General features: G+C 46.3%; 2 protein-coding genes across 2 annotated transcripts in view; one reads left to right on the plus strand and one right to left on the minus strand.

The window, feature by feature from the left end:
• The window catches only part of LOC109469430 (WD repeat-containing protein 3-like), a 13,692-nt gene extending 4,679 nt beyond the window's left edge, over positions 1-9,013 (plus strand). The window contains exons 10-29 of the mRNA XM_019767947.1: positions 333-430; positions 828-864; positions 968-1,072; positions 1,416-1,606; positions 1,947-2,040; positions 2,248-2,349; positions 2,714-2,799; positions 3,027-3,168; positions 3,475-3,531; positions 3,959-4,059; positions 4,858-5,023; positions 5,619-5,713; positions 5,943-5,988; positions 6,318-6,383; positions 6,782-6,874; positions 7,258-7,308; positions 7,547-7,590; positions 7,758-7,886; positions 8,117-8,210; positions 8,679-9,013. Coding sequence (XP_019623506.1) covers positions 333-430; positions 828-864; positions 968-1,072; positions 1,416-1,606; positions 1,947-2,040; positions 2,248-2,349; positions 2,714-2,799; positions 3,027-3,168; positions 3,475-3,531; positions 3,959-4,059; positions 4,858-5,023; positions 5,619-5,713; positions 5,943-5,988; positions 6,318-6,383; positions 6,782-6,874; positions 7,258-7,308; positions 7,547-7,590; positions 7,758-7,886; positions 8,117-8,210; positions 8,679-8,837 — 1,956 coding nt within the window. The 3' untranslated portion in view covers positions 8,838-9,013. The remainder of the gene's footprint in view (positions 1-332; positions 431-827; positions 865-967; positions 1,073-1,415; positions 1,607-1,946; positions 2,041-2,247; positions 2,350-2,713; positions 2,800-3,026; positions 3,169-3,474; positions 3,532-3,958; positions 4,060-4,857; positions 5,024-5,618; positions 5,714-5,942; positions 5,989-6,317; positions 6,384-6,781; positions 6,875-7,257; positions 7,309-7,546; positions 7,591-7,757; positions 7,887-8,116; positions 8,211-8,678) is intronic.
• Positions 9,014-9,024: 11 nt separating this feature from the next.
• LOC109469431 (kin of IRRE-like protein 3) lies at positions 9,025-19,588 on the minus strand. The gene is made up of 13 exons (XM_019767948.1): positions 19,390-19,588; positions 14,972-15,280; positions 14,494-14,632; positions 14,185-14,342; positions 13,737-13,884; positions 13,448-13,563; positions 12,754-13,008; positions 12,323-12,504; positions 11,908-12,034; positions 11,009-11,134; positions 10,664-10,888; positions 10,311-10,450; positions 9,025-9,913 (listed from the first exon to the last, which is right to left on the minus strand). The coding sequence occupies exons 1-13, from the start codon at positions 19,454-19,456 to the stop codon at positions 9,770-9,772; spliced, it is 2,136 nt and encodes a 711-aa protein (XP_019623507.1). The 5' UTR covers positions 19,457-19,588; the 3' UTR covers positions 9,025-9,769.
• Between the last annotated feature and the right edge of the window lie 833 nt (positions 19,589-20,421).

Raw genomic sequence — 20,421 nt, forward strand, 5'->3', positions numbered from 1 at the left:
CTACTGAGGAAGACCAGAGTGACTGGTGGAAAGCTCTAGGTGAGAGAACTTCTTTGTGTTGGATCTAAAGTTTTAACTACATTTATAAACATATAAGGTCACAGCAAGTGAAAACATATGATATTGAAACTGTTGAGATTTGCATGAGGGAGCTGCATATTACTAACACAATGTGCTTGTGAAGCAAGATAACAGAACTACAAGGTATAACTGAGAACCAAATCCCCCACCCCCACCAAGCACACAGTACAACATTAATGATAACCTTTATCTTAGATGTATGGACAATAATGATCAGACTTAGTTTCAGCAGAAGTGTTTTTAATTTGCAGGGCCCCGATTCCCAGTTGGAGTTGTTCAGGGTCTGCACAGAAGAGGAAATTCAGACCAGACTCAAGAAAAAACAAAAGAAACTCAGAAAAAAGCTCAAGTAAGTTTGGAATTATTATATTGTTAAGGAGTTTTAGGGAAAACACTTGATTGTAAGAGTCAGATTATAAGAAAAAAGAACACATTGGTTTTAAGGGTGTCCTGCATGTATGTGATGCATGTGATATTTGACCACAGGCACAGAAACTTTCAGCCACCGTCATATTTCTATAGTGTCTGACTTCATAAAAATTACCTGACTGTGTTTTTCCCCTTAAGTCAGGAAGACAAGCTGCTCCCTCAGGTGTTTCCAGGTGTTAAGGACTGTAACACTTACCTGTGTTTCTCCCCAGGACCCAGGCAGGTGACCCAGGTGAGGACGTCCCTCAGGTGTGTCGGACCCTGTAACACTTACCTGTGACACTTACCTGTGACTTGTTACCTGTGTTTTTCCCCAGGACCCAGGCAGGTGACCCAGGTGAGGACGCCCCTCAGGTGTGTCAGAGTCTGTAACACTTACCTGTGACACTTACCTGTGACTTGTTACCTGTGTTTTTCCCAGGACCCAGGAAGCTGACCCAGGTGAGGACGCCCTCAGGTGTGTCAGAGTCTGGAAGACGAGATCCAGCCGCTCTGCTGTCTCACCGCGGCTGGCAAGGTCAGGTCATGTGACCTCCTGCTGGACAGCAACGGACAGCTCAAGGTTAGAACCATATAAGGGCAATGGACAACTCAAGGTTAGAATCAGGGTAAAGGACAGCTGAAGGTTAGAACCATATAAGGGCAGTGGACAGCTGAAGGTTAGAACCATATAAGGGCAGTGGACAGCTCAAGGTCAGAAATTGTAGAATGTTACACTATCTGGACTGGACTGTATTTACCACTTCTAAGCTAGCCTATGTACATGTACTAGACACAGACCACTAGACCAAATATCGTCAAGTCAATTCTTATATTAGTGTACTTTACTATTGTTATTGTTTTGATCATTGAACTAGTATAGAAATTTTGGACGTGTAAAATTTTTTAATCCTTTCTATGTTCAGGCCTTCCTTGTTCTCCATGACAATGCCATGGAAACCATCACCGTGCCGACCAATGAGAAGCGTCCCGAGCCGAGCGTGAAAGCGAGGCTGCTGTTGCCGGGACACCGGAGTGACGTTCGGACGGCCGCCTTCAGCAGCGACAACATCGCCATGGTTACCGGCGCAACGGAGTCCGTCAAGATCTGGAACAGGTGAAACTTTCCTGAAATCGAACTGAATGTTTTGCAAAATCCCACAAGACTTTGTATGCTGTAATTCTCTTTATGCTCACGGTAGCAAAAGTTCACGGTCTGAGAAAAATGGACATGTTCACGGAACTATATGTTCACTATGGCGACAGGTGCAGGTAAAAGATAGTCCAGGAATTATTTGCTAACTGTAATGATAAGTTCACGGCAGAGATTCTGAAGTGACAGTGAAAACAGTGAACATAACAGGAGCGTGAAAAAAAATCAGGAATTTACAGTATAACAAAATCACAACTGTATACCCTATACATGTACGTTAATGTTGTACTTGTATCCCTCCCAGGTCCACCCAGCAGTGCATCCGAACCCTGACCTCTGGCTACGCTCTCTGTTCAACCTTTGCCCCTGGAGACCAACAGGTCATCATAGGGACAAAGGTCAGAGGTCAAACCAGATATTGTCAAATGTCCTCGAGACACTGATTGAAATTTAACTTTAATATCATTACTAGTTACTGTAGTACATGTAGTAGTTACTACCAGTAATCTGTTTTTTGCCATACTTGTAACCCTTACATGTACAACCACTGGATGTTTTTCTGCCTTTGTGACTAAATGAAACACAGTTTTATGTCTCTATTTCAGGCAGGGAAGCTGGAAATATTTGACATTGGTTCTGGCAGCCTGCTGCAGTCTGTGGAGGCTCACCAGGGGGCGCTGTGGTCCATAGCCGTGTCGCCAGACAAGGTGAGAAAATTCCCCTTCTGTGAGTTCCTTGGAAAATGCATTTCGCTAACACACAAATCAATAGATGGCTAGAACTCCATGGGTTCTGACACAAACTTCTATCAATTGATTGTGTGTTAGCAAACACATTTAAGTTAGGCAGCACATGTACTGTGCCTGCGCAAACCCCCCCCCCTACAGATGGGATGTCAAACCTAATATATACTATTTACTAACTAAAGTTGATTACTTGTTTACTCCAGAGAGGCCTTGTGTCAGAAGGTGCAGATGAATGAGTTGTTGTTATTTACTGTTTACTAAGTTGTTTTATTGTTTACCAAGTTGTTTATTATATGATGTTTACTAAGTTTATTGTTTACTGCAGAGAGGCCTTGTGTCGGGAGGTGCAGACAAGCTGGTGAAGTTTTGGGATTTTGAGCTCATCAACGATGAGAAGTTTTCCTCCACAAGGTGGGTTCTGTTCATTTTAACATTTCCTGCAGTTTTAGGGTGTCTCTATGGTAGAAGATATTCCTGCCTCCCAGTAAGACATGTTTTTTGTCTGCTCTCAGTCATCTTTCATGTTTTCTCCCGTTAACACACATTTTTAGACCGATCATGTTTCCTCCCAGTAAGTTATGTCTCTATGTTCATGTTTCCTCCCAGTAAGAAATCTTCATGTTCATATTTCCTCCCAGTAAACGGCTGAGCGTCAGCCACGCCCGCTCGCTACAGTGTGACGAGGATGTTCTAGGAGTCAAGTATAGCCCGGATCACAGGCTTCTGGCTGTGGCCCTCCTGGACAACACTGTCAAAGTCTTCTATGCAGACACACTGAAGGTTCGTATAGCCTGGAAAACAGGCGTCTAGACAACACTTTTAGAGTCTTAAGTACAGACACTCAGACTGAATAACTACTAGTAGAAGAATTCTATTTATTTGAAGAAAGTCATTTTTAATCACTTTAGATACTTCATAAACTTTTAGATACTGGATCTGATTCAGTAAATCCACTTATTTTCCAGTGTGAAATATAATCTGGTTTGGTGTCATATTTGGTGTCATATATGTGAAGTTTATTGTAAACAGAACCTTTCTAAAGCATTCCAAGTTGTTGCCTTATGCAATTTATTTTCTCCTCTGCAGTTTTTCCTGTCACTTTATGGCCACAAGCTGCCTGTTTTAGCCATGGATATTTCCACGGTAAGTCCCTGTATTACACGGCTAACTGTCAACTTTTATTTAGGGCTGTGTAAAGTAGTATATTTCTGTAAAATGTTGTACAGTTATAATTTGCTGTTATATATGCTCCATGTTTGTGTTTCTCCGTATGTAGGACGGAACCCTTCTGGTTACCGGCTCTGCAATGTTCCATGCACATGTAGTATTGCTGTAATTTGTAATATAATTTTTGTGTTTCTGCATGGGAAGGATGGAACCCTGCTGGTTACCGGCTCTGTAATGTCATGTAGTTTGTTGGCATCCTTCCGTCTCGGGAGACGATGGAGTATGCGCCGTGTCATGTAGTATTGCTGTAATATTCCATGTCTGTAATGTTTCATGTACATGTAATATTGCTGTTGTAATTTGTAATAGAGTAATGTTTGTGTTTGTGTTTGTGCATGGAAAGGATGGAACCCTGCTGGTTACCGGCTCTGCAGACAGAAACATCAAACTCTGGGGTCTGGACTTCGGCGACTGCCACAAGTCTATATTTGCTCATGATGACAGGTGAGGGTGTGCATGGGGGCTGCCACAAGTCTATTTGCTCATGATAGGTGAGGGTGTGCATGGGGGACTGCCACAAGTCTATATTTGCTCATGATGACAGGTGAGGGTGTGCATGGGGGACTGCCACAAGTCTATATTTGCTCATGATGACAGGTGAGGGTGTGCATGGGGGGCTGCCACAAGTCTATATTTGCTCATGATGACAGCCGAGGCTGTACATGGGGGGCTGCCACAAGTCTATATTTGCTCATGATGACAGCCGAGGCTGTACATGGGGGGATGCCACAAGTCTATATTTGCTCATGATGACAGGTGAGGGTGTGCATGGGGGGCTGCCACAAGCTCGCCTCTGCTGGTGATGATGAGATTTAATAATATGTGCTCTCTCCCCAGAGAGATAGAGAGAGAGAGAGAGAAAGACAGAGTGAGAGAACGTTTAGTGTCATTTCCCCCAGTATCATGTGTGTGCAGTTCCTGCCCAGGAGAGAGAGAGAGTAAGAGAGAGAGAGAGAGAGAGAGAAAGATTAAATGTTACATTGTTGTCTGTCCCCAGCGTCATGTGTGTGCAGTTCCTGCCCAAGCGAGAGTGTGTGATAGAGAGAGGGAGAGAAAGACAGAATGAGAGAAAGACAGAATGAGAGAGAGAGAGATTAAGGTTTGTTGTGTGCTTCCCCCAGCGTCATGTGTGTGCAGTTCCTGCCCAGGACACAGAGAGAGAGAGAGAGAGAGAGTGGGAGAGACAGACAGAGAGAGATAGTGACAGAAAGAGTTTAATGTTAGTCTATGTTCTCCCCCCAGTATCATGTGTGTTCAGTTCCTGCCGAGGACTCACATGTTCTTCAGTGCCGGGAAGGACGGGAGGGTCAAACAGTGGGACGCCGACAACTTCCAGCACATCCTCACTCTGGAGGGTCACCAGGGGGAGGTCTGGTGCATGGCCGTCAGCCCTAATGGGGACTATGTGGTACGTACACGCTTCCCCATACCCCATACACACTCCCACACACAAGGTCACCAGGGGGAGGTCTGGTGCATGGCCGTCAGTCCTAACGTGGACTATGTGGTACGTAGTACACACTCTCCCCCATACCCCATACACACTCACACACACACACACGCACACATGTATGCACACACGCACAAACACACAAACAGATACACACACAAACACACACACAAAAACACACTCACACACGCACTCACACACACGCACACATGCACACACACACACACACACACACGCACTCACACACACACACACACACGCACACACACACATTCATAGTCACACTTACATACACACACACACACATGCACACACACACACACACACATTTATGCACACACGCACAAAAACACACACATTCAGACACATAAAACACTCATGCACACTGGAGCTCACACCCCGTCCTTACAGCAAGCTGCTACATGTACTTGTATGTTGTTGAGGAGTGCTGTGTTTTATGTTGATTTGTTTGTTTGGTTTCTCTGCAGACTTACAGCAGCTGCTGTGATGTTGAAGATGGCTGTCATGTTGATGTTTGTTTGTTTGTTTACAGGTGACAGGTTCCCACGACAAGTCGCTCCGTCTGTGGCAGCGGACCCAGGAGCCGCTGATTCTGGAGGAGGAGAGAGAGAGCGAGAGAGAGAAGGAGTTTTGAGCAGACTCTGGCTGCCGGGGAGCTTCCTGCTGTGAGTTATTATTATCATGATTATTATTATATAGTCAGGACAGTTTTTTGTGCTAGCAACACAAGTCCTGCTGTGAGTTATTACTATTATATAGTCAGGACAGTTTTCTGTGGTAGTAACACAAGTCCTGCTGTGAGTTATTATAAGTCAGGACAGTTTTCTGTACATGTACCTGTCAGAGAGAGAGAGAGAGAGAAGGAGTTTGAGCAGACTCTAGCTGCGGGAGAGCTACCTGCTGTGAGTTATTATTTTTGTGAGTCATTATAAGTCAGGACAGTTTGCTGTACCTGTACATGTGAGAGAGCGAGAGAGAGGAGTTTGAGCAGACTCTGGCTGCCAGCGAGCTCCTTTCTGTGCGAGTAACAAGTCCTGGTTATTTGGTTGTACATTACTGGCACAAGTCTCTGAACTGAGTAAATGTGGCAGAAGTACATTGTAGCATGTAACTTTGGTAACCCTCTTCCTGCCTTTGTGCTGGTATTACTTGTGACCATGATTATACATATTTGTTCACCATAACCATTTGTTTATGATACAAGTGTGAATGTGCTGTTTGTTTTCCCCAGGTTGCCGGAGAGACATCAGGGGAAGCCGGGATGGCGGGAAAGAAGAGCATAGAAACTGTCAAGGCTGTAAGTAAAGTGCTGGTCCTATACTCTAACCCTAACCCATCAGGCATACAACTAGAACTAGCCACGGTTCTGGGTACAAAACTAGAACTTAAGGCACAGTTCTGGGTACAAAAGTCTGTAAGCCCTGCTCCTGGATTGTAGAAAATGTCAAGGCTGCAAGTAAAGTGCTTTGTTTCTGATCCTGTATTTACATGTGATTCTAGCCCATTCAGGCAGGGAACTACATGTAGAACTAGCCACAGTTCTGGGTACAAAAGTCGTTTTGCCTTGATCTGCCTTGTAGAGAATGTGCCTGTCTCAGAGTTCAGTGTTCCACTGCTCTACATGTCCTAAAGTCTTTTTGTACGGTGTTGAGTTTGAGCAGTTCGAAATCTTGTTTTTGTTGTTTCTGTTTCCAGGCAGAGAAAGTTATGGAAGCTGTGGAGATTTATAAGGAAGAGACGGGAAAAATGGAGGAGCACAGAAGGGAGTGTGACGCTCTGGGGAAACAGGTCAGGTTCACTAACACACACTCACACACTCACACACACACTCACACACACGCACATACACTCACTCACACACACTCACACACAGACGCACTGTGTATTTCTCACAGAATGGAGTGTGACGCTCTGGGGAAACAGGTCAGGTTCTGGGGACATTTTCAGGCTCATGTATCATGCATGCATGTACAGAAGTTTGCATTTGTTTCTGTATTATATATTAAAGTTAAATTACATTATGTGGATCTGTATGGCTCTTTGGCGTAACACACCAGCTCCTGTTGTCGGCAAGAAATATTCTTAAGTTCTTCTAAAGTCAAGAATTCTACAGCACATACATGTAAAATAAAGTCCCTGTATTTATCTTAATAAAATAATTTTCTGTGCAGGTGCCACCCCCACCCCCACACCCCATGCTCCTGGCCTATGGAAATGCAACAGTAAGTACATGTAACGTTAGTTCTGTTTGTTGATGTCCTTAGACTTGTTTCTGCTGCTTAACACTTGGAACAAATTGTGTGAAAACTGATTAACAGTTTCACAGTGTATGGATACATATATATAATTGCTGCAGTTTAACAGTGAATGGAGAGTTGCTCTAGTGTTGGTACTGTACTGTACTGTACTGTACTGTAATACTGCTAATATTTTTTTTTTTTACTTTGTTGCGTTTTCCAGCCGCTGAGGTTTGTGTTGGAAGTTATCAAGAAAGTCCGATCGAGGTAAGTACCTACATGTTTACTACAGCATGGATTGGGTTCCTTTGTTCTGCTAAAAGTCCTTACATGTAGTTTTGATTGGTTACTTTTGCCCTTTGCCCCACAGTGAACTTGAGGAGGCCCTGCTGGTCCTGCCCTTCTGATTGGTTACCTTTACCCTTTGCCCTTAGTGAACTTGAGGAGGCCCTGCTGGTCCTGCCCTTCTCGTATGTCGTCGACCTTCTCCAACTGCTGAACAGCTTCCTGACGGAAGGGTGGGAGGTCGAGCTCACCTGCAGATGCCTCTTCTTCTTACTCAGGTAAATAAGATTTACTCACGGACAGGTGAGGCTTCTTATTTTTTTTTTACTCAGGTGAGATTTTCTTACACACTTGAGGTTTTTTTGTTAGGTTTTGTATACTAAGGTGAGATATCGGATTTCTTACTCAGATCAGATTTGTTTGTTTCTAAGGATTGTTTGTGTGTTTGTAAGGATTGTTTGTTTGTTTATTTGTAAGGATTGTTGTTGAGAAATGTTTGTTTTCCCAGGATCCACCAGGGTGCGGTGACGTCTAACCAGGTCCTGCTGCCCGTTCTGGACAACCTGAGAAAAAACACTCAGGACAGAGTCACGCAGATCAGGGTAGGTCAACTTACTAACTAACTAACTAACCACACTCAGGACAGAGTACAACAGATCAGGGTAGGTCAACTTACTAACTAACTAACTAACCACACCCAGGACAGAGTACAGCAGATCAGGGTAGGTCAACTTACTAACTAACTAACTACACCCAGGACAGAGTACAACAGATCAGGGTAGGTTAACGCACTCACTCACTAACTAACCACACTCAAGACAGAGTCACGCAGATCAGGGTAGGTTAACTTACTAACTAACTAACTCACTAACTAACTGCACCCAAGACAGAGTAACGCAGATCAGGGTCAGTAGAATGTCAACTCATACGCATCATAAATTCCTTTTTATTGCTTGTAAATTGTTTCGCCAGTCACCAATGTTTTTGGTCATTTTGTTACAAATGTAGTTTCTTCCAAGACACTTGGGTTTAATTTGGGCTGCAATGTTTGTTTGTTTGTTTGTTTTTAGGACACTGTTGGGTTTAACCTGGCCGGTCTCCAGTTTCTCCAGAGAGATTTGGAGGCTCGTGATGACGTCACGTTTTTTGCCGACGCCACAGAAAGATTCCAGGAACGGAAGAGGAAGAAAAAGAGAAAGGAGCGAGCAGTTTTAGCCATTAGAACATAGACAAGTACAAGTATCAGATGCCCTATGAGGCCAAATGCAAAGCAATGTTTTGTTTGCTTATAATGGATCAAAGAAAACAGTACACACAGAAACAGGTCATTGACAAATACAAACATTTATTAATATTTGTACCTCTATCAATGATATAAAGCTTACTTCAACTTTTGCAAAGAAAATTTTTCATGGTGACTTTTGCTGTTTCACAGGTCATGTGATCAATGAGCAATAACATCATTATTAGCTACTAGGTCATTAGCTAGTAACATTCCTCATACTCACTTCTATCATTGTTCCGTCATTGTTATTTTCAATCAACATGATATTACCAATATCAGATTTTGCTGTTACTTACATACTGTTTTATGTGTAACAGGAATCAGTACCACAAGGTAACATGCATGCTGTTCTTGGAACGACCTAATTGTTACCTGAACACAGTTGTGTATATCACCTACACACCCCATGCTGTTTTTTTATTTGAATGACAACATATATATTAATATATATACAGTTACACACAGCTTAGCTTCCATATGGCTTGCTGACAGGAGCGTCACATTTTTTAACTTTGCGTAGGAGCCTGTCCCCAGGCTTATTTAAGGCCAGCACATTTTCTTCTTAAAGAAGAAGTCAGCAAGGTAATAGAAAACAACCCTTACTTACTTTTACTCTGCGAGAACAAGACATATTAAATACCATCATCCAATCCAACACCAGGTCAGAAACATGTGCAAATACTCAGAAACCTGTGAGACACACAGAAATAGTGTCTGCCGGAACCACCCAGCCATTTGGAAACCTGGAGCCGCTCTAACTGTTTAGATGCTGTCCGCCTGTTTAGATGCTGTCCGCCTGTTTAGATGCTGTCCGCCTGTTTAGATGCTGTCCGCCTGTTTAGATGCTGTCCGCCTGTTTAGATGCTGTTCGCCTGTTTAGATGCTGTCCGCCTGTTGGATTTCATTCAGCTCGTTTTCAGCTTCATGCAGACTGCACCGCACGGCGGCGCCGCCAGGAGGCGCTGTGGTCTTCCACCGGCCCCGCTGCATCTTGGGAGGAGGCTCAGGGGGAGCCTCGATCTGAGACAAAAAGAGAACTTTTGAATGTTTCTTGCTCGTGCACATTTGTGTGTGTAGCCTCCACTACTTTTTGTCAGTGACTGAAACAGTGTGTGTGTCTGTGTGCATGTATGTGTGTGTGCATGTATGTGTGTGTGTATGTGTGTGCATGTATGTGTGTTACTGTGTGTATGTGTGTGTGCATGTGTATGTGTGCATGTGTATGTGTGTGTGCTGTGTGTATGTGTGTGTGCAGTACATGTGTGTTACCGTGTGTGTTTATCCCCACGCGTGCCTCTGTGTGAATGTGTGTGTATACATGTATGTGTGTGTGTATGTGTGTGCATGTATGTGTGTTTCCGTGTGTCTTTATCTCCACGTGTGCCTTTGCGTGCGGGAGTGTTAAAGTGAGGCTCACCGTTATGAACTCATCACTTGACAAGCCAGCCTCCTCCGGGATGTCCTCCCGTGCGCATGCGCGGATATCCTCCCCGTCCGGACGGTGCCGCTCCACGGTCGTGTAGGGAGGTAAGGTGGTGGCGTGCGCATGCGCCAGCCCTGCAACAAAGCAACAAATGTAAGAACAAGGAGTCTCCCTACTGGCCCCTCCAGCTGTTAACCTCTAACAGCAAGTATGCTTTGGTAGTTGTGGGCCCCAAATGGACTAACAGTACATTATAATTTTTCCGTGTTACTGTTACTGCAAGTATAACACGACTCGGGTTTTCACCATGTCCTTACTACATGTAGGTATTGATAGTCCGAGTTTACCTGAGTAGGAGAGCCCGACGTGTGCCCAATGTTTGTCGCCCCGAGGCGGCGGCCGTGGCTTCAGGGTCCCGTCTAGGGTCCCGTCCAGCTCCTGCAGTTCCAGGTCCTCCACACCGGAGTCGTTCGTACCATGGCCCAGCCTCTTCCCGGGCTTGGGCAAAGCAGACAGCGAGCGGGCCGAGGGCACATCAGCCAGAGACCGGTCCGAGGGCAACGGGGGTGGGCCTGGAACCAGCAAAAGGTAAATGTTAGCTAGTGGATACTAGCTAAAACGTCTGACCGTTTCCAAAATTATATCCAGTTACTTGAGTAACTGCCTTTTGGCGTATCTTATCTATAGTTTACCGGCTTTTCTCTTGTTCCCGCAGACCCGCCGTGTCCTGACGGCCCAGCACACACACACAGCTGCCAGCAGCACCAGAACAGCCGCGGCCCCGCACACGGACAGAACCACCAGCGGCTGGTCCGATCCTGCACGGGAGAAACATTAACAAAGCTTGTGTAAGGTATACTGTACATTATATTTACAATACTCAGCTAGATAGAAAGTTGTGTATGGTAACTGCATTGTGTGGGGAGACTCAGAAGGTCCAGCTTGTCAAAATGACGTGAGCATTTTTGGGACTGGTGTCAGCTTAAGATCAGTTAAGAAAAAAATTTCTCACCTGTAACTTCCAGGTGTGTTTCTCACCAGTAACCCCCAGGTGTGTTTCTCACCTGTAGCTTCCAGGTGTGTTTCTCACCTGTAACCCCAGGTGTGTTTCTCACCTGTAACCCCCAGGTGTGTTTCTCACCTGTAACTTCCAGGTGTGCTTCTCACCTGTAGCTTCCAGGTGTGTTTCTCACCAGTAACCCCCAGGTGTGTTTCTCACCTGTAACTTCCAGGTGTGTTTTTCACCTGTAACCCCAGGTGTGTTTCTCACCTGTAACTTCCAGGTGTGTTTCTCACCTGTAATTTCCAGGTGTGTTTCTCACCTGTAACTTCCAGGTGTGTTTCTCACCAGTAACCCCCAGGTGTGCTTCTCACCTGTAACTTCCAGGTGTGTTTCTCACCTGTAACCCCCAGATGTGTTTCTCACCTGTAACCCTTAGGTGTGTTTCTCACCTGTAGCCCTTAGTTGTGTTTCTCACCTGTAACTTGCAGTTGTGTTTCTCACCTGTAACCCCAGGTGTACAAGTGTTTCTCACCTGCAACCCCAGGTGTACAAGTGTTTCTCACCTGCAACCCCAGGTGTGCTTCTCACCTGTAACTTCCAGGTGAATCTCTCTCCGGGCCTCCCCGAACATGTTGGCAGCCTGACAGATGTACGTCCCTTCCTGAGATTTCCCGACATCCTTCAGGAGGAGGGTGCTGGACGTCCCGTCATCCACCTGGCGGCGGTTTCAAACAGTTCTACACGTTAATGACGTCACAGGTGCTCTCAGCTGAGAGTTATCGGGCAAGGCAAAGCAAAAACGCGGTTCCTTTGGAAAGTAGAATAACATCTATCTTCCATACGCATTCTCAGTAAATGGGAATACTTTCTTTTTTCTTACATGAATCACAGTGTAAGGACCGTCTACTGATTATATTTATGACATAAGGACTGACAATATACGATACTGATCGCAAGTGGCTAGATACCAAATACGGCATAATAAGCATGAATGACGTCAAACCGGCTTCTCGATGATTGACAGCCCCGCGTCGGTTGCCATGAGAACGTTCTCTGCGCCTTGCTTGTTCCGCCATGACCACGTGACCCTGCCGGGCAGCGGGTCCCCGAGAATCTCGCAGTGAAGTCTCGCGAGAGTTCCCTGGGCGGCTGCAGCCGACGCGTCCGTCTGTATCGATGGCTTCCCTGATGAGAGAGAAGTTATCAGATTGTTTCATAACTCGGCAGTCCTAATTACAGGCCTTTCACGTAACTGTGGCGCCCAGATGGTGGTTTATTATGGAAAATGCACCCTGGTCTCTTTTTGCGTCCAAGGTCATAGTCACTAATTTTTAAGATGATTATAAGGGCAGACACAATTAAGGTAAAAGCCAGTTTGACTTAGACAGATCACCAGAAAGGCGAAAGGTTAATTCAGGACAACATTTCACCGACCTACGACGTCCACGTAGACGTCCTTGGTGACTTGCTGGAAGCCGTCGCTGGCAGCCACGCATTGATACGTGCCCTGCACGTCGTAACGAACCCGATGGAAGCGGAGTGGGTTGTCCCAGTACAGACTTGTATCCTTCCGCCGCCAGCGGATGTGAGGTTTGGGGTTCCCGTCGGCGAGACACCGCAGGGACTGATCATCCTGGCCGTACAGCATCGTCACCTGGTCCCCCATGGTAGCCTCTATCACAGGAGGGTCTGTCAGGGGGACACAACAACATTTCATATCTATCCTGGCCGTACAGCATCGTCACCTGGTCCCCCATGGTAGCCTCTATCACAGGAGGGTCTGTCAGGGGGACACAACAACATTTCATATCTATCCTGGCCGTACAACATCGTCACCTGGTCCCCCATGGTAGCCTCTATCACAGGAGGGTCTGTCAGGGGGACACAACAACATTTCATATCTATCCTGGCCGTACAGCATCGTCACCTGGTCCCCCATGGTAGCCTCTATCACAGGAGGGTCTGCCAGTCGGTCTGATAAAGTATTTTTAGCTGTCAGAAAGAACAAAACAGCGGATTCTGGTCATCTACAGCTTGATGAGCTACTTTGGTTACTTACAGTAAACCTGCATGGTTACTCACAGTAAACCTGCATGGTTACTCACAGTAAACCTGCATGGTTACTCACAGTAAACCTGCATAGTTACAGAACCGAGTCCCACAGGTCGGACCCCATTATCCGCCTCACAATGGTACAGTCCGCCGTCCTTTCGGGTCACTTTCGGAAGCTGCAACACGTGGTCCCTGTCACGTGACAAATAGACATAATGGCCAAGTATTAGAAGCCGTAGAACCCATAAATATAAAATATTTCTTTACAAAACGGAAGTTCTAAAAGTCGGAACCAGGCCTGTATGCATGCTCATGCATATTTATTGCGAAAAATGCGTTTATTATTGAACGGGGGTTCATCTTACCGGATAATGTTTAGTGATGGAAGAACTTCTCCGACTTTCCGCCATGTTACCGTGGCCTTGGGGTTGCTGTCCACCATACAGCTGAGGCTGGCCGGCTCGCCCTCTCTCACATGGACGGACGGACTGGGCACCGACACCGCCGGCGGGTCTGTGGAAGTAACAATGCTGTTAGTTGTACAATATAAGGTAATATAATATACCATAAGGTAATATGGCCCTTGCGTAGCCGCCAGCAAACATCCAAACACAGTTGTATCCAGAAGTGTGCTTTATCAAGAACCATGATCCGGTACGATTCTGGACAGTCCGCGCGCATCCAGAACCGTGCCTGGGCCAAATCTACTTGCTGGGGTACGCAGAGATAATCCAGAACCGTGCCAGATCCTAACCCTAACCTATTCTGGCATGGAACTAGACAGGCATGGTTCTGGATACGATACAAACTCACATTTGACCCTGAGTATCCTGGAGGAGGCTTTTGGCCTGGCGAGTTGAGGGAAGCCCTGGTCGGCCCGGCAGGTGAAGTTGGCGCCGTGATCCCATTTCGTCACCCGCGCCAAGAACAGCTCCAGGCTCTGGGCTTCGCCGCTGGAAACTCCTGAAGATCTGCAAACAGATCGAGCACCGATCAAGTTTTCTGTGTCTGTATAGTCTGTATTTCATAGTAGTACTCCCAATTCTGAGACTGAACCGCCAAAAGGCTAAATCAGTAAGTCCCGATAGCATAAAACCTGAATCGTGCCGTTTGAAAACTTACTGGAAAGGTTCCGTCCCGTTGAGCCAGGTGAGTCGCGGTGAGGGGTGCGCACCTGACGCTCGGCAGGTGAGAGACAGCTGATCACCTGACGTCAAACTCAGCTCGCCACCTGATATCTGTGGAGGGTTCGGCATCGGGACTGGGGGGAAATAGAGAAAGGCATGTAGGAATGTCGGCTATCCGTATAATGTAGGACATCCCTACACATTACTGGTTGTTACCTTCGCCCAAGAAGGTTATGTTTTCGGTAGCGTAAGTGTGTGTGAACCTCCGCCTGTCCGTCGATAACTCGAGAAGTCTTACATGTATCAGATGTCTTGAAGTCTTAATATTTGGTAAGTCGGTAGATCTATGATCTGGACATCCTGCGGTCACGAGTTTTTGATACAATTTTGGCTCCGGCCCCCAGCCTCTCGTTTGAAATGATTTGCGGCCAAAACGTACAATTTTGGTTCGAAATGCCAGCCATTTTACTCACCAACAACAGTTAAGATGGCGTCTGCAGCCGCCATCGGGTCCGTGTAGCAGCTGTATTTCCCGTCATCCTCCAGTTTGATGTCCCGGATCTCCAGGTTGAACTCGCCCCGTGACGTGTCCCCCACGACCCGATGTCGGGTGTAGACCGGCAACACATTTGTGCCATATGATATCACTCTTTGATTCGGTGGGCCATCCCATATGACCATGTCCTTGGGACCCATTTTATCAAAAGCGCACCTCAGGACCGCGGTTTGCCCGTGCAGAACGGCTGTGGACTGGGGCCGGACACGGTAGGAAGCTCCGCTAGCTGTGGACATAAGAACAAAAGTCCATCATAGTCCCACCCATACTCCTCTCCAACAGTAACTTGACACATTAGCTAACTTTCTTTAGCTTCCTCTTTATTGCTCGTAACGATGCTACCTGGGTGATAATAAACAGGAAAACCAATTTACTATACATTTTCCAAGTCTAGGTTAACATGTTACAAGCACAACGATGTTCCTGAACACGTAAGGCAGGAGCTTCTGTAACTTCAGGTTACCTTCCGGACTGCCTGTAACATGTTACAGACGGGGGTAACATCTCATCAAGCATGCCGCGCACGTGCCGTGTACAGAGGCTTAACCTGCCTGACATCCGACTCACATGTGAGTACAGAAGTACAGGGACACTCTGCATTCAGATCAGCCTCTCTGGCAGCTGTCAGCGACACATGCAGATTGCCCTATTCGGCAACTTACACCGTCACTCTGCATGCACATCTGCCTCTCTGGCTTTAACAGGGACTGTTGCACATTGGAATTACCTGTATTTAACGTGCAATAACGTAGATACAATCCTGCAATTAGATTCTAATAACCCACTCATCAAACTCGACTCATTTTGATTTTAGATTTACATGTACAGTTCGCCACTTCAGGCAAAACTCTGTTCTCTCCCATCCCCCGTCAATTTTAATTTTATCTGGGGTTCAATAAAATAACCCAGCCGATTCCAGCCCGGCAGCAGCAATGAAAGGCGCGACCTTTGTTCCACAGAAGCTGTACTGTGTATGTGATGTGGTTTTGATAGAACGAGGAACTGACAAGCCGGTGACGTATGACACTCAGCGTCCCACGCGGGTCAGTGAACACGCTCAGCATTATTATGGGTTCACCACACCACGAAGTGGTGTGGTGAAACCATATTGCTTTTTCTGGTGTTTCTTCTCCTTCTCCTCCTTCTCCTCCTTCTTCTTCTCCTGCCATTTTTTAAATGGATTCAGCTTCTTCATTTTAGGGCCTAAGGTCCTGAAATTTGGTATGGAGGTACAGTGGGCAAATACCCCTAGGCGTTTTTAAAATTTTTGTGATACAGGCTTTTAGAATGGTTTTATTTGAGTTTTTTGGCTGTGTTATAGCAAATGTATTACTGTGTTAGTGTGCCATGTTTACCACGTTTGGGTATGAGTCATCACAATGGAATGCAGGGCATCAACCAATAGGCATGCAGCTTTCCTGTATTCTTCTTGCTGATTGGCTGTTGGGATTTAACTTGATTAACAACTGCACAGAGCATTTCCACCTGCACAGAGCATTTCTTGCTGATTGGCTGTTGGGATTTAACTTGATTAACACCTGCACAGAGCATTTCCATACTGACAGTATGTCTGTATTCAAGTGTTTTGGTAGGTATTTCAAGCTTTCCTGCTCCAGCATTGGAATGCGGGGCATGAACGTTATTTTATTTGAAAATCAACAGTTTGCATTATGCAATTAAAAATCCTAACCAATAAAGTAGGGAATAGCTATCCAACTGTTGTTTTAGTCGTATGTTAGTTCATATTATAGTTATATCACTGTAAATCATTGTTTTCCCTTGTGTTTCTCATTCTTTCCCTGCCATGTCGTAAAATGTGGTGAACCCATCGCTGTATTTGCTCCAAAGCAAATATTGGCCTTTCTAGTTAACTGTGTATCACCGGGTGCATCTGCGGTACATGAAGTGGCAGTAAAGGTACATCTGCGATATATTGCTGTGGCAGTATAAGGGTGCAGTCTTGGGATGGGACTGTTTAGGGAATTCTCCTTGCTTTTACGCCAGCAGATAAGGATCCATTCCGCGCGCGGAATCTCCCGGCGGGCATTGCGTCATCCCTTTCCATCGCCGCGACAGATCCGCTGATAGAGATAAAGGCGGCGGTCTGAATATCACTTTCACTTTCCGGATTGTCCCGGGATTTTCTCCTCCTTACATCAGATCAGGCAAGGCGCGTTTTTCAGTTGGTTACGTTTATTCTCAGTCAGCGGCAGCAAAATACGATTATCAGTAAGGCTGCCAAGGAAGAATATATAACTCTAGTTTTACACAGTTGTAAGATCTGCCCGTATTCAGCATAGTATATCATCAGTCCACATTCCATAAAGGACACCATTATAGTCAGTCTTTAAGCTTCTTTTCTGTGTGATTTAATGAAACTGGGCGGAATGACATCAGATCGGGTCTGTGCCGCCGCCTGGGACCGGGTTACAGATAAACATGTGTCCATTAAGTTTGTCCCGATCCCCTCAGCGCGACGTCCTTTCACAATGACAAGCTTTCACGGTCTCCTGTGGATTTTAACCACCGAGGAGCTAAACTTGGTAAGGAATCATCAGGACTGACGAGATAAACTTTGTGAGTTTTGATGAATTATCAAAACTGAGGGGCAAAACTTTGTGATTTCTACTCTTTCCTGGTAGAGGCTAGTCCAAAATGAACAGCAATTTGCAGGTAATATTGGACAGGGAAAACTTGGCGAAACTATATGAATTTTACAACAAGCAGCATATCCAATCAATATGTCCCGGTTTATATATGCAACATAATCAACGTACTCCACAAGTACCCAATGTACAACGAATGACTCGGTGACGCGCAACACCCAATGTACTTACTGGCAATGGTCTCTACATTTTATCTTTGTTAGCCGCCTACTTGAAGAAGCGTAGCAGCTGCAACGTGAGATATTTGAAGAGACAGCAGCTTGTGTATAAGTGGAAAGGCGATCACGCAGCAATCATGTCTGCTTTATAAGGGTTTATTTCATGCAGGCAGCAAACATACAGCAGTCTTCTCTACAGTTATTAGGACATGAGCGATCGCACTGACGTGACGTACCGGTTTTTATATGCAGTTCATGTGCGCTGTAAACACCTGCATTTCACTACAGCCTTTCATGATGCTGACGCGTTATACTGATGGGATCTGACGTGTTACTGGTGAAGGCCTGACGCGTTGCTGACGCGGAGCTGACGCTTTACGGCGAGGGCCTGATGCGTTGCTGACGCGGATCTAATTCGGGAAGACAGCCCACAACTCAGCATTGTTGAATGTAAAGCACAAACACTTTGCTAGAATAGCTATCTTCTATGAAGTACGAAAGAAAATGAAAAAGAAAGAGAATTCATCAGAAGATGTAATCTAGGTTGGCGTATTCGATCGTCTCTGGCCAATGGATACTGCCTGGCCAATTCGATTCTGTCGTTTGCCACCGTAGGATCTGCTTGGAGATTACAGAGGACCCAGGTTATTTGGGTGTCTGGTCCGATCGATCACTTGGTGTATGTGTACATTTGAGGAAGGAGCAGGGCAGAAGTTTGTTTTAATATGTCCCTATCGCGGAACTGCCAGCGGATTATTATTTGCAAGTATTCCAGCTCTACACACGGTCGGTCCCCACACGGTGCTCTGCAGCCGTAGCCCGACGCGATTGATCGATGCAGGAGCGAGAACAGGAATATTCCATCTGCTCGCGCAAGCGGGGATAATCCCCCGTAGCTAGTTTCTTACTTCATTAGCGGTTTTTAATCAGGCAGATTCCGGCCGTGACGTCAATGAGAATCTACGTCGTCTCCATGGAGTTCATTATCTAGTCCTGACGTAATTGTGACGTGTGAGCGAGTGACGTGGTTCTTCTGATCCTTGCTTTAAGATGAAAATTTAAGTATCTGAAAAATGCAAAAGTAGTAACCGCCGTTTAAAATCTTCGTTCCCTTATCTACCCATGTTACCCGTGCCGTCAGGAAATGTACAAACTCTAGCTCTCCCAGTCTTGTAGCTCCGGTAGTAGGAAGCTGTGGCCGATATAGTTAGTAACAGAGCCTAGGTTATAGCCGCACCTGCGTAAAACCAGCAACACTGACAAATGGCCGAAAGATAACGACATCAGTTGATGCCCTTTCAGGATGACGACATTCTGTAGTATAATTACTGATGACATTCTGCTAGTACGATGTTTTTCCACGGCACTGCGGATCAGGCTTGCATGAAGGCTGCACACGCATTCATAAGGACCCTTTTCATAGCCCGCTGCACTGGGCACAGCATCAGTGCTGGTTTAGTGTGTATAATGTGAGCTAGTTACGCACCAAAGTACCAGGAAAGGGAACTCACCTAACGGAGCGATCCGGCAGAATAGGACCAGGACGCAGCGAAGCCCCACAGAACCTCGGCTTGCCATGTTTCCCCGGCCTAACCACAGCCGATTCACGGTGCTCTGTTGGCTGTCTGTCCGCTGCCTATCCACCCACTGTCGGTTCTCTGTCTGCTCTCTGTCCGTTTTCTCTCGGCTCTCTGTCTGCTGTCTGCTCTCTGTCTGCTCTCTGTCCGCTTTCTGTCGGTTCTTTGCTCTCTGTCTGCTCTCTGTCCGCTCTCTGTCTGCTCTCTGTCCGCTCTCTGTCGGCTCTCTGTGCTGTTTGGTTTGCAAACGTCGCACGTGAGCTAGCGCTGGCAGGAACACAACCTGTTAGCGCCCGGCAGCGCCCGGACCGAAGTGTGGATGTTTTATGTAGCTCCGGTAGTAGGAAGCTGTGGCCAATAGAAATACACAGCTCAGGTACGGAATGCCTGTCAGCGCCCGGCAGCCCGGACTGAAGTGGTGATGTTTTATGAAGCTACAAAGGCGCTGCGGCAGGACCAAACGCCGGCGGCTGTCTCACGGGCCTCGGGCCACAGCAAATTAGTTTACGCCGCTGCCTGACAGTGCAACATCGGCCCAGAAAAACCTGCACGTTTCACGTAAAACCAGCCCAGAAAATTCGCACATTTGAACAGAATTTACCGCCGTTTCCCGTCCTGACATTCCCCGCCCTTCACGGTGGTTTCTCGCATCTTAACTCCAAATTAACTTTTCTTCCCGAACGTGCGTTCCGCACATGCCGGAGTTATTACCTTCTCCGCACATGATGATGGATATGTGGTATGGAAACCATCCATATCCCGCCTGTAATACATGGGGAGGGCGGCGCGGCACGGGGATTGGAGGCAGGGAAATTATAGCCCATCAATCAGCGGGAAATACACGAGCTCGGATCCGGAATGCCGTAAATATGGCTTCGGGGGACTGGTGACGTTACATAGACATAACTGTCTTTCATAGCAAAGTCAGTATGCCTTGGCTGCCATTCAGAGGGGGGGGGGAGGTTC

Source organism: Branchiostoma belcheri, unplaced genomic scaffold (assembly GCF_001625305.1).
Source record: "Branchiostoma belcheri isolate BF01 breed outbred unplaced genomic scaffold, Haploidv18h27 scaffold202, whole genome shotgun sequence".
Classification (NCBI taxonomy): Eukaryota; Metazoa; Chordata; class Leptocardii; order Amphioxiformes; family Branchiostomatidae; genus Branchiostoma; species Branchiostoma belcheri.

What these genes read in the sequence shown, in the direction of transcription:
- LOC109469431 (XM_019767948.1), bottom strand. Translation starts at nt 19,456, where the DNA reads ATGGCAAGCCGAGGTTCTGTGGGGCTTCGCTGCGTCCTGGTCCTATTC. An exon ending in CGTCTACGTGGACGTCGTAG is followed by an intron (nt 12,505 to 12,753) that starts GTCGGTGAAATG and finishes CTCTCTCATCAG; the next exon opens with GGAAGCCATCGATACAGACG. An exon ending in GATTCACCTGGAAGTTACAG is followed by an intron (nt 11,135 to 11,907) that starts GTGAGAAGCACA and finishes TCTCCCGTGCAG; the next exon opens with GATCGGACCAGCCGCTGGTG.